Raw genomic sequence first — 12,967 nt, forward strand, 5'->3', positions numbered from 1 at the left:
TAAACAAGGGAAAGCACAGCTGTGTTGTGCATTGTCCAAAGTACACCCAAATCGGCAAAGCCCTTGGCGATTACCTATAGAAAGCAGTATGTGATATTAGCGACCTGATACCACCTTTGTAGATCCCATGCTCTGCTAGTGCCGCTACTGAAACCTCGTCCCTTTTCTGTGGCGTCAGAACAGGGCAGGGACTCTGCCGCTACGCGCAAGGTGGCAACTCTGGTTGTAGGGTACCAACGCCGTGCTTGAGTTTTGGCACGTTAGAAGCAAGTCCTAGGCTTGCTCTTTTCACTTCTCCCTCTTCATTTGTGCTCCTCCACATCTCTGAGCACACTTTCCTTAAGCCAGAGGTCCTCGCAGACACTTGGTTCTCAATGATCTGCTAAAACATCCCTCGTATAGCTGTGATATACGATTTGGGAGAGGGGGTTTTGGGGGGGCTATGTAAATTTATATTTAATAGTTCAAAACTGAACAAAATAAGATGACTGGTCTTCAGCCAAACCTATTGACCTGCCATCTCATCAGATCTAATTTGCTAAGGATGTCCCAACTGTGTCGCTAATGGGAAGAGAAGGAAAATTGTGATTTAGAGTGGGTCTGGTTTTCCTTTCAAACACTACTGAATCAGTGCCTGACTGGGATATTAGTAACTCCACATGATCTTTATAATAAATTGTGTCACAGGGCGATTTTGTAACAATTTCAATAGAATTTGCCATCTGAAAAGACATTAAATATCAATAAAACATACTTTAACATGCAACATAAGAATTTTAAAATCAGGCATAGCCGTTATTTTGATTATACAAAATATCATTATATTAATAATGTAATATGTTTAACTATTTCCATAGATTTTATCTCTTGCTGGTATACAGCACATAATGAAATATATACTGTGTACGTAGCTGTTTGTACCTATGAAAAGGTTTGTAGATCTGCGGACAATGATTTAGATGACATTCTCAAATAGGTACATGAGGATTAGTGTGTGCATTTTCTATAATTTGTACTTATCTCATGTAAATTCCTGTCATGCATATCATTGCCATAGAAAACCCAGAGAGAAAGTATGTAGGGATTATTGTACAGAGTCATGTCACTATTTATCTAGTGATGGATGGGTGAATTATTAGAGCTAAAATAAGACTTAATCTCCATCTCCACCTACTTTTTTTTTTTTTTTTTAAATCAAACTTATTTTACATCTTTCAATATTTTTCTTCCCCTTCTAACCCTTCATTTCTGTAGCATAAAACTTCTGGTGCTTGGCCAGGGCCAGAGATGCCAAATAACATATGAGAAAGGTTATTCTTTTTAATATTTCTATCCATCTGGAAACAGAAATTGGGAGGAGCATTGGCTAACCATTCAAGCTGATGATTGCTTCTCTGAATCAGACCCAAATTCTCATGCTTTCAAAGTTTACCAAGCACCGTTCCCAAACTGTTATTTTAACCAATCCAAAGTAAAGGCAAATATGATTTTTCAACATGAGATTTGAATCCCTCTATTCGCAGATTTTCTGAAGTTAAAAATTGGATGTGCTTCTAGATGGAAATGTTGCCTGCTCTATCATATTTTCCTTATAATTGTCTTGAGCTAGAATATCAAACCCACTAACAAATGTTGGGCTCATAAAATATCCTGATTTAAATTACATAGCTCAAATCTGCCATTTGTTATAAATTAAACAGCTCCTAATTGAACAGCACAAACAAATACAAGGTCTTCTGTTAATGTGAGACCTCTCAGTGCTAAGCAAAGTAACTTTCATATATATTGCTTTAACTGAATTGGTACAGGTGCGGTCTTTAAAAAAAATTAGCATAGTCTTCATGAATTGATAATGTGCACCGTTTTCTCTGTAATTAGTATACAGGGCAGTTATGGAATTACAAAACAACTTTACTGCAAAGAAAAATAAAAAGATTTCTAGGATGACCCCAATACTTTTTAACACCTCTGTTTGGGGTGCTATATTCCCCTTGTTTAACTTCTGTTAATACCCCCTTCTCTGTTCTACTTCTTTTCAAGAAAATTCCTCCAAGACAGCTCAGGATCAACTTACAATACTTCTGCAAATGGATGATATTACATTTAAAAGAATACCAAATATATCCTAGCAATATACTCTGTTGTTTCTGTCTCAATAAATATCATCATTTGTTGTTAAGCTGCTGCCCTTCCTGCACCTTTTCAGCATATGGAAGGTTGAGAAAATGACCCAAAATGCCCTGAAGAATTAGCATAGAAATTAAAAAAAAAAAAAAAAAAAAGAATTATTGTGTGGGGGTTTGTGTGTGTGTGTTTTTAAATTTGCTTTTTAGAAGAATATTAAACATGAGAGTATGTATGTCTAAATAATAATAAAAAGAAAGACTCTCATGAACTAACAGTATTAGAAACTAAAAGGAAAAGTAAATTTCACTATATCACATATAGGTTTTATAATTTTCTTAATTAGAGGAATTCAAAGCTTCTGAACCTACCTAATTCTGAAAAGTTTGTGTAGGTAAAAGTACCACTGATACCAACATTTCTCTGATGAATCTGTATTTGCATATTCATTTTCTTTTAATAGAAAAACCTCTATGCTTCTCATTCCCCCTAGATTCTTTTAATGTCAAGGAAAATGCTGTTAAATTTCGTGATCACTTTTACTTATAAAAATTGATATTGCTATTAAAAACACCTTTATATGTGCAAAGACAGGACAAAGACATGGTCACATTCCTTTATACCAAGTATTACTGCTGATGAAACATCAGTCTAGCACAACTGAATTAACAGCAAAGTCAAGCTATATAAATTGCTTCGTACCTTCTAAAATTATTCTTTTTATTGATTAATAAAAGTCCCTCAAATCCCTTAACATCTTCAGGCATCCAAAGACCCATGTATTTTTTCTTTAGTAAAGCATGTGTAACATTTACGTTATAAACATTTAAAACAACAAGGGTGATTTATCAGTTCTATAAAGCAATTCTTACTGTGTGGTCCTGGGTACTAATGATGTCTGTGAGCGTTAGGTTATGTTGGGAATGATTTCTTCTATGACGATTTACCTAAAAAAAAAAAAAAAAAAAAAAGGAAAGGCAAAAAAAAGAAAGAAAAAAAAGATTTAAATTCAGAGAGTATTCAAATATACACAGGTAAAGATGGACCAACAAATGTAATTACTGGGCATGCACAACATGGTTGGACGGAGCTTTGGAAACCTGGTTTCTTTCAGTATTGCATTTCTGTGAAAATGATGTTCCTCTGAGCCATGTGTATTTGAAATGTACAGCTACTAAACTCTAAACATCTCTAGTATAAATGTGTTTCTTTGCGATGTCACATTGGCAAATTTACCTAAAAATTAACCAATTACTAATAGTCATTTTAAATTATGACTTTTCCATCAGGAATCTCACAAATTGCTTAACTGGTTAGGTGCTCTTAAACCCATTTTACAGAAATGGGAGAAATGCTAATTATAACCTCAAGGCCATAAAGCAAGTCAATGAAAAAACTAGAAAATAATTGGGAACAGACACGTAATTTATCCTTTAAACTGCTCTGAGGGCTATTTCTAACATCTCCATGCCTGGAAGGCTACAGCAATACTGGACTCTGATTCTACAATTGTTCCCAAGTACCGAGTCCTTGATTTCCTCCAGTTCCCTCTTTTCTAGAAAGCCAGTATAACCATCTGTGGCTTAACTCTAGAAAATTATTGCATTATACCAGACATTATTAAGACTAAATAAAAGTTTCATCACAAATCAAGCATTTGGCAGAGCTCAGTAACGTAAAATCTTAAAAAATCTTAAAAATCTGCAACAAAGAACAGGTCACTCAAAAGTGTGTGTGTAAATATAAAAAAACTTTTACTGTTTAAATTCAATGTAAATTGATAATAATATAATTTGGAGTTGGGATCCTGTAAAATTCAGTGATTAACTTCTCTTTTAACTGAAGCCAAAAAGCAAACAACAAAAATATAGTCTTGACTAGTTTCCACTGTATTCATCATAATGCATTCTCTTTTTCCCTGTTAAAACAGAGTTAACCAAAAGTCATAATGTATTCTGTTTATATTCAAGTGTCTGAATATAGAAAATGTTCTTAATTAATCCAGAGGGCCACGCTCGAAAAACAGTTAAACATATTATGATCCTATATTTTTTCTCCACACATTGCTTTCATGTTTATTTGTAAGCACTAACATTTTTAAGCCTTGAAATCTATATCCTAGATATTGCTCTACTCTCCTAGTCAGAGCTAATGAGCTTAATGAATTACCCGTTCTAAATTTAATACAAACATTTCAAAGAAAGAGATAAAACATTCTTCACAATTCAAAAGTTTCTCTGACCTATTTATGAAGAATATCACTTAACAATTTCATTAAGGGTGAGTAACAGCTGGTGACATGGCTGTGTCCTAAAGTGTTTTTCTCTCTTAATATTCTGCATCTTAAGCAATCGAGCTTTCATAAGAAATACTTTAGTTAGTGGCAGTCTCTCCTTTGGGGAGAAAAAAAATGTCAGACCACATTTTCTGTATTTTGCAATCTTGTTTTCAGGAGTGTCATGTTCCTGTTTTATTAGCATGTAGGGTAAACAAGAATGATTTGCTGATGTTATTGAGAGAACTTCTAAGATTACAGTCTTTCTATTTAGATTTTGGATGCAACTTAATATTAATGCAGGCAGAGGCAAGTATATAAATTCAAAATAAATTGATTCAATTTATCTTTTTCTTTATCTTTACTGTTCAATGACTCTGAAGGTTCTATAGTGCTCAAGACGTATAACTAAACTATTCAGGTCTAGATCACAGAAAGTCTTTCTTACTCGGATCCCCCATTCTAATTATTCCTTAACACGCAACAGAACATATTGCCCAGCGATGCTTCCTAAAACATATTCTTCACTCATCCAAATTAAATAACGAGACACACCACTACTCCCGAGAATCTATTTTAACATTCAGCTGCTCTCTCCAGGAATCATACGTGTCTGTCGGGGGCCCTACATGCAACTTTGTGGAGAGCACAGCACCGATCAGAGCTTTCGGTCGGGTCTTTGGTTCAGCCATCAGAGCATTAGCAAAAGAAATGCTCACATTTGATACATGCTAAAAAGAATATATCAGAAGCACTAAATCCATCCACCACCAAATGAAGAAAGGAGATAGTAAAAAGTGCTATTTTTGTAGTACTAGCTAACTATTAGTGGTAGTGTAATAAAAAGACAACAGTAAGATTTCCAGGAAATATGAAAGGAGGAAAAAAGAAAAAAATCCTGTTATAGATGATACTACTTGCTTTAAAAACCTCTTCGCTGTACACAAAGCAGAAATGTTAAGGAAAACTACATAGAAGAGACATTTTACCTGGTTATTTAATGTGATACTTTTGCTAAAAAGTTGTTTCTCTTATAGGATAAAAATAAAAGAAGTTACATTACTTTGTAGCCCATCAATAAGAAATCTTACACAAGAAAGTCCTGAGGCTCCAAAATCTGAATCTAGTTACAGAAATGCAACCAAAATCCACAGCTACGTAAGCCAAGATCAAGCTCTTCTGGAAAAACACCCCGAATATTTGGCTTACAAATGGAATTAATGGAAACTTCAACAAAGTTCTTACTCATTTCTACCAGCCTTTTGGTTTAGAAATGGAACTTTAAAAATAATTAATCAAAACAGTTTGAAAAAAGTGCAGCAACAGAGGTGATATATTCTTTAAGACTGATTTTATAAAATTCCAGCAGGCCTTATTCAAATTTGGTCTTAAATATATTTTGCAAATACTGCTGAACGAGTTCGTCATATCACTTTCTTTACGATATAGTCGGTTCACTGTCTCAAGGTTCTTAGCAGAACCTGGGTGACAGTAGTCAATGTATTCATGTCCCAATACACTCACAATTTTCAGTGGTGTACCAAAATATTCACAGGGATGTGTAGGCTCAATTACATTCATTCTTTCATTCAGATTTTAATAGATAGACCATAAAGGAAATGTATAGAGATTTTTCTTTTTTTTACTCTATAGCTCCATTCGATTACCCTGATAAACCGAAGGAAAACCTAAATAATATCTGTCACAAGTCCTCTACCTCACCTCCCAGGGTATGATGAAAGGCAGAGATTTACAGGAGAAGTTCGTGAGATCCCTTTTTGGGAAAGGCAGCTTATCAGCAGTTTTCTGATTTGATGAACATTCTTCAGTCAGCAACAATGTCACCTGCAGCATTAAAAATCCACTCTGCGAGCGCTTGCAAGTCTGTGGGCAAGTCTGGTTTTGTTAAATTCAGCCTCAGCAGTCCGTCCCCCCCCCGCCCCCTTCCCTTAGCTAAAGGGTATCCATCTCCTACCAGAGTTATTTCAGCATCTAAGCACTAATCCATCATCATCCTTTCTACAAAGGCAAAGCCTCCATTACGTACGCCTGGTATCCCAGCATGAAGGGACGACCATCTGACAACTGCTGTTTTAACATTGATGAAGTAAAATACAATAACCTGATGTTTAATTTCATTTCTTTCTGTGTTCCCATTTGTTCTTTAAATTCTCCCTCTTTTTGTGGGAATTCATCACAACTAACTCATTGCTACTCTCTGCAAATAGTGTGGCATTGATTTAAAAAGAGACTTGGAGGACTGATTTGGATTTTATTTCCTATTACAAGCATATTTCTGACCCAATTCATCTAGTCAACGAGAAGCAGCATACTTCTTTTTGATTTCAACCAAACCTAACAAAACCAACCAGCATTTCTCAAAAGGCCCAGACAGGCTGCTCTAGTGCAGGGTACAGACAATTCATTATTTCCTGAAACATTCTGAATTCACTTGTATCCCTCAATAATCAAGACAATTGTAAGGCCTTTCTAGGTGGTTTCCAAGATTATCAAATAAGTTATTCACCACAGATTATTTACTCACAAACAAGTAGCCTGGGAAAACCATGGTTTGCTCGAACAAGCAGCACCTGGATCAGCAGAGCTCTGCTTTGGATGAGGAATCCTGGAATGACATCTACCTGCTGTTTTCTCCATCAGTCACTGTACTGCTCCACCAAGGAGAAGGTTCTCATGGAGGTTTTGTTAGATTTCTACCAAAAAACCCCCAACATTTTCATGCTGTTCATGCTTTGACCTTTCTTTTTAGGGGTCTAACTATTGTTTTGTTCCATCCTACCCACGCTGCAATCATATATGTGAAGAGTCCTTTAAAAACACCCAAAAAAGAGAAAGCCCCTACTGTTGATCCCCTACTACTTCATGTTTCTCCTCTCTGGACCTGATCCAGCAAATCACTCTGCAATGGGCTTAAGTGTTTTTCTGGATCAGGGCCAGAACACTCAATTCTTTATAGGATCGAACTTACTGGTGGCAGCTTAGAAGTTTGCAATAAAAGTACAAACTAGTCACACAAACTTCTGTGAAAACCGTTCCCTCAACAGAGAGGAAGGGGCGATACCTGATTTAGTGATGTCTGTGGTCATTTCGTTCCCAGTCACTCCCATACTCCAGTGACAGCTTATAACTGCTTAGAGAAACTTAACAAAACCGTATTGTAGCTTTTCTTAATGGCCCCATCCCTTGAATGATACCTAGGCAATGGCAAGAGCAAGGAAAATGTAACATTTCACTCACTGCCATGCTTAAAGTGATTTATTTTGTTTTAAAGATCCAGTCTTGGCAGTGTGGAAAGTTCATCATTATCTACAGAAATTATTTGGACACAGCTCTGCTATGACATGGTTTCTCTTGTGCTGTGAAAGGCACCGAGAAAATCCCACAGGGCTCCCCACTTGGAGATGCTCCTTTGTCATCTCGGCAGATAAGGGGTTTTGGTCCATCCTCAAGAAACGCAGGCTGTCAAGAAACAGCAGGACCAACCCCCTTCCCCTGATCCTGCTGCTGTGGATGCTCTCGGTGCATTAGACCTGTGCACTAGCTCAGCAGAAGACCCCATTCAGCCCTGGGGAAAGCTCCTGTGTCCCAGTGGGCTACTTGCCCACAGCTGTGGCCACTGGTGCTCCTGGCTTTCTCTGGAGCCCTCCTAACACCATCTTCCAGAGGTTTACATTAGAACCACATGGTTGGTTTTTTTTCTTGTTGTCCCAAAGACATTCCTTCAGAAGAAAAGGTAACGGAGACTGCAAGGCACTATGACGTGACAGTAGCGCACTCTGCTTCCCCCCACCCCCACCTCCCCACCTTCTAAGGCTTGCAGGGCAAGAAAGGCACAAAGTGTAATTTCATTCCTGCCCCGACCAGCCCACATTTGCTCCTCACCCTCCATCCCCATCCCCTGAAAACCCGTTACTAAACAGGTGACCAAACGCTTTGCTCAGGAAAGGAACTTGCATGGATGGAGCTTTTTGCAGTGGCTACAGACCAGATAATCTCTCTATGCATCGTTTAATAAGAAAAACACTTCGCAGTCCTTACAGGCTTGAGTTTGTTACATATGACATACTCTCAGCACAATCTACAGACTGAAATCAGTGGGAGAAAAAAAAAAAAGAGCAAGCAGGACTGTGTAGCATTCCCCCTGCATGTCTCCCTTTGAGCACACTGCCCTCTACACTCGGTTCAGATCTCCAGAGCCTGTGAAAATAATGATAATGGTTTTACTTCCCTTGACCTCTTGCTCCCTTATAAATCAGAATCCTATAGACCTTTCCCACAGTGCAAGGGTCCTCCTTCGTATTCGAGCCTGTGAAGGTAGGTATTTTATATCAAGGCAATTTAATCACGTGGGCGTGCTCCCTGCCTTCAGAACTTGCTGTAGACAAGCGCCACGGCGCTTTTACTGCGGGTGTATCTCGATTTATTCAGGCGCTGCATTCATGAAATAAGAGCAAAGTAATTATTCAGATCCTAGTTTAAATTTCAGCCAGCGTTAAGATGAACTGACTCTCTGATCACAGAGAATAAATAATGACGACTTTGATTATGAAGCATGGCCTGTTTGAAACCATGTCACCTTCCTTCCCAAAATTGTTGGAGGAGTGATCCAAATTCGGGGTATCCCATTTGGGCTATTATTTTAACTCCAAGGATAGCCTACGTCAGGGAGTAGTTACTTTTCTCCATTAATGGCTTGCTGTTTCCCAGGAGCAGATTTTCCCTAGAGTGGGAGCCCTTTTGTTCCTCTCTAGCTACTCAAATGGACTTTGAAATTTGTCCAATTGATCCTTGCTTTGAGGGAGTCCCAGCTGATGTAGTTGGCTTCATTTTTAGCCTTTTCAGGAGTAGGAGATCTGCCAAAACCATATGTAGAAGAGGAGACAGCTACAAAAGGTTCTTACCACCCATATGAGCTCAAGAAATCCTAGGGCTGCTCTAAATTTGACTGTGGGTCACTCACATTCGTGTACCTGGGGATCAGACTATCACAAAGGGACCAAGAGCTGCGTTGCCTCTAATCCTCAGGACTTCCAACTGGAAATCAAACTGGAACCTGGTCTCAGAGCTTCAATATGCTCTAAGTGTATTAAATACAATACTCATTGATTCAAGAAAAGAACATTTAAAGTGAGACTTTTTATGTATTTGTACTGGACTTTTCTGTTACAGGCTGTAATATGTAACAAAGTACAGCGACGTGCATACCCTGACAGTATTCATCTAGCCATACATGAAAATGTATATTATAAAATAAAATGCATTGATAAGTTTCCTATTCAGATTTTTCTGTTCATCATGCAGTTGTTACTTTTGGTTCACCACGATATTAGAATACATTAATCTTAACTACTGCAGGTGCTTTCGTAAAATTGCAGATGAGTGGCGCACCAACGACAGAGGAAATACGGAGTAAAACCAGCAGGAACAAAAATGCACTACACATCAGTATTTCACTGCTCTTTGCCTCTGACATCTACGTCTGCAAAAATTTGTTCTTTGATGTTATATCTATAAAAGGTAAAAATCAAAGCCAATACAGACAGAGAGTAATGATAGATTATCTTTTCATGTCCCCTTTGGATCTTAGGAAAATAAAGACAATAAATGTGAGAACTCAGCTATGACAGCAAACTGTGTCAGCAACTCTGACCTGAAATTGCACCCCAGAATAGTATTGTCGAGGTGAGGGGAAAGAAAAAAAAAAAAAAAAAACCAAAACAAACCAAACCATTAAAACTTAGCAAGTAAATGTGCAACAAAATTCAAAAGAATTGCCTTTACAAAATCACATCCAGCACATACACTACAATCAAAATGCACTCAAAAGCTCGGTCTCTCCTGAAAGGACCGACTTAACAGAAAGAGCATAATTAACATTGATGTCACACTCCGGCAAGTCATCAGTTACTGTATACCATATAAATACCCTTGTACAAAATATTATTAGTATTCCTACACAAATGCTCAGTCCTCTCTAGTGGACGCTACATTAGTGCATCTCTTTATCCTGCCTACCTAATTCATTCTCTCGGATTTAAACAAGCCAAAAACTCACCTTATGCTACTGCAGAAGCAATTTTTATTTTTGAAGGTTAATCCAACTCAGCAGGATTTAGGGATGGCACTTTTGCTTGGTCGTAGGCATGTTGGCTCAGGCCAGACAGCTGTTTGGACATTCTCCACTGGGAATCTTGCCCTCAACACCCACAGTTGATGCACATACATGGTCTACTGGCTGCCTACTTCCATGCCCATCTGTTCAGATGGCATGGTGCCCACTCACAAGTTCGCTGGATGCTTGCCCTTAGTGTGTAGATGCCAGGCAATGATGGGCTTAGATGGGCAGCCTGCAAAATACTGAAAGTGATCATTTTTTTCCTGTAGGAAGTCCTTCCTCTGCAATAGCACTGAAGCATGGACACCACATGCTACCCTACACTTAATAACACCTGTGGACATATACGTGCCAGAAATACAAAGGGAGGGGGGGAACAAAAAATACAAAATGGAACGATACAAAAAATTGCAAGGCTTCTTGTGTAAGAATACGTTCTATGTTGTCAGTGGCAGTGGAGGGATACCCGGGCTAACTTGGAACAAACTGGCTCAAGCACTGGAGCAGCATAGCCGTGGCCATGCGAACCCAGAGTACAGCCTGGTTTACGGTGCTTCCCAGGCTAGCGTGCCTCCGATACCCACCTTAGCTTAAAGCTACCTTGGGCACCGCACGTCACTCAGTGCCCACAGCGTACAAACATCGAAGGCGGATCATGCTGAAGCCAGTGAGAACCAAACCCAGACCTGTCTGAATTCGTTTACCTTCAATGCACGTTCCGTACGTACCATACTGCAGAACGTATTCTGTGGTAAAAAATGGCACCAGTAAAGGTAGAGAGTAAAAAAGTCATTTTAACAAAGATCCATTTTAATTTGTGTCTTTGCCCTTTGAAATAATAACTGAGAAAACCCTACTTGGTAACAAGGGATTCTTTTTATAAAAATTAATAGAGAAAAGCTTCTCTCTTTTTTTTTTTTTTTGAGTCAAAAAGCCAACCTCATTGCAGATATTTTAGGACAAAGCAGCAATGTTAAAATATCATTTTCTTCCCAAATAGAGTTTAACAGCAAATCAACAGATAATAATAATTTTATTACTTTAATAAGCTACTTTAAAATTATATTTTTTGTTAACTATTCCAAAAGACTCTATTTTATTAAAATTTTAATTGAAATTATTTGAACAACTTTATATGTGCATATAAATCCTATGATATTTTTACAGGCCATTCATAATTCTTTAGCTGTCCTTCATACACCGTATTTGTGTCATTAGAAAAGTTACACACAACAGTTCCTGCTCTTTGTTTAGATGACTGAAACTTTTAAAGGAAGGAGGGAGAGGAAAATCAAAGAGATATCTGCAGCAGAGAATATTTCCAACAGAGTCTTCCAGGACTCCTCCTTTCTGCCAACACTCTGGCGAACAAACCATCGCACTTACAAACACTCATGGAAAATTAATAAAACGAGTTGCAAATACCCGTGAAACATATTCACAAACTTATTCTAACAAGTGTTTTTCTCTTTTTTTTCCTTCCCCTTCCCCTTGCTGAGCGCACCCCAACGCTGCTCTAACAATTATGGATGCTTGTTAGCAGGCTGAAAAGAGAAATAAAAGCTACGGCATGGCTGGATCTGCAGCCTGGCTTGGGGCTCTCATCTAGTCAGCAGTGGAAGCCTGTGCTCGAAGGCACATTTAAGCTGTGTCTAACTTAGTGTTTACTCTGGGGTGACTGGATTTGAGCGCGTTGTCCCTACCCTAGAGAATTGTTTGCTGCACAGAGACATCAGTCTTGTCTTTGAGCATGCTCGGCCGAATCAGTCATGTGTGACTATTTGATCTGTTTTGGTCTGGACATATTGTCAAATCGTTGTGTCCAAGTTTCACAGGAGCAGTGCCGAAAAAGTCCTGGCTCCAGAATGAAATTAGATTTATAAGGAACACAAGCCAAAAAAGTCACTATGAACATCCAGTGACAAAAATCAAAGAACCTGAATAAAAACCTATTTTGCTCTGACCTTCCAAGCTTACTTCAGCTTCTTTAATCTAAAGGGAAAAAAAGCACTAAGATTACCTCCTTTCTAACTTTTTGGTGGCTGATTCCAGGCAACGCGGAGGTAAAACATTGGCTTTTACAATGGAAAGTCCTTTGGTTTTGTCAGTACAGGAATTTTCAACATACAATTTTAATGCGATTGGAAGGAATATCTTCTAACACAGGTCATGGCTGACAACCCCATAGCTAAATCTTATTAAAAACTATTCAGAGACCAAAATTAGAATCTGTAATACAGAACCACTTGGGTACCTATCAGGTTGATAATATCTAGATGGCCATCTAACTTGCTACCTCCTTTCCCTTCCCTTTGCACTAATAACCTGAGCAAGCTTATGAATTCTGTGTTTTTTCCAGACCTCTTTACTCATATTAGTCTCTCGTATCATCACAACCTGCAATCTCTTAAAAAAAATCAGTATTGCTTATT

General features: G+C 38.1%; 1 protein-coding gene across 2 annotated transcripts in view; it reads right to left on the reverse strand.

Moving 5' to 3' along the window:
* Positions 1-12,967, reverse strand: part of ARHGAP15 (Rho GTPase activating protein 15) — a 333,198-nt gene that overhangs the window by 281,332 nt on the left and 38,899 nt on the right. For both annotated transcript variants that reach the window (XM_054830636.1, XM_054830637.1), the window contains one exon: positions 2,997-3,071. In XM_054830636.1, the coding sequence (XP_054686611.1) occupies positions 2,997-3,071 (75 nt within the window). The remainder of the gene's footprint in view (positions 1-2,996; positions 3,072-12,967) is intronic.

The sequence above is a fragment of the Grus americana genome, chromosome 6 (genome assembly GCF_028858705.1).
Source record: "Grus americana isolate bGruAme1 chromosome 6, bGruAme1.mat, whole genome shotgun sequence".
Lineage (NCBI taxonomy): Eukaryota > Metazoa > Chordata > Aves > Gruiformes > Gruidae > Grus > Grus americana.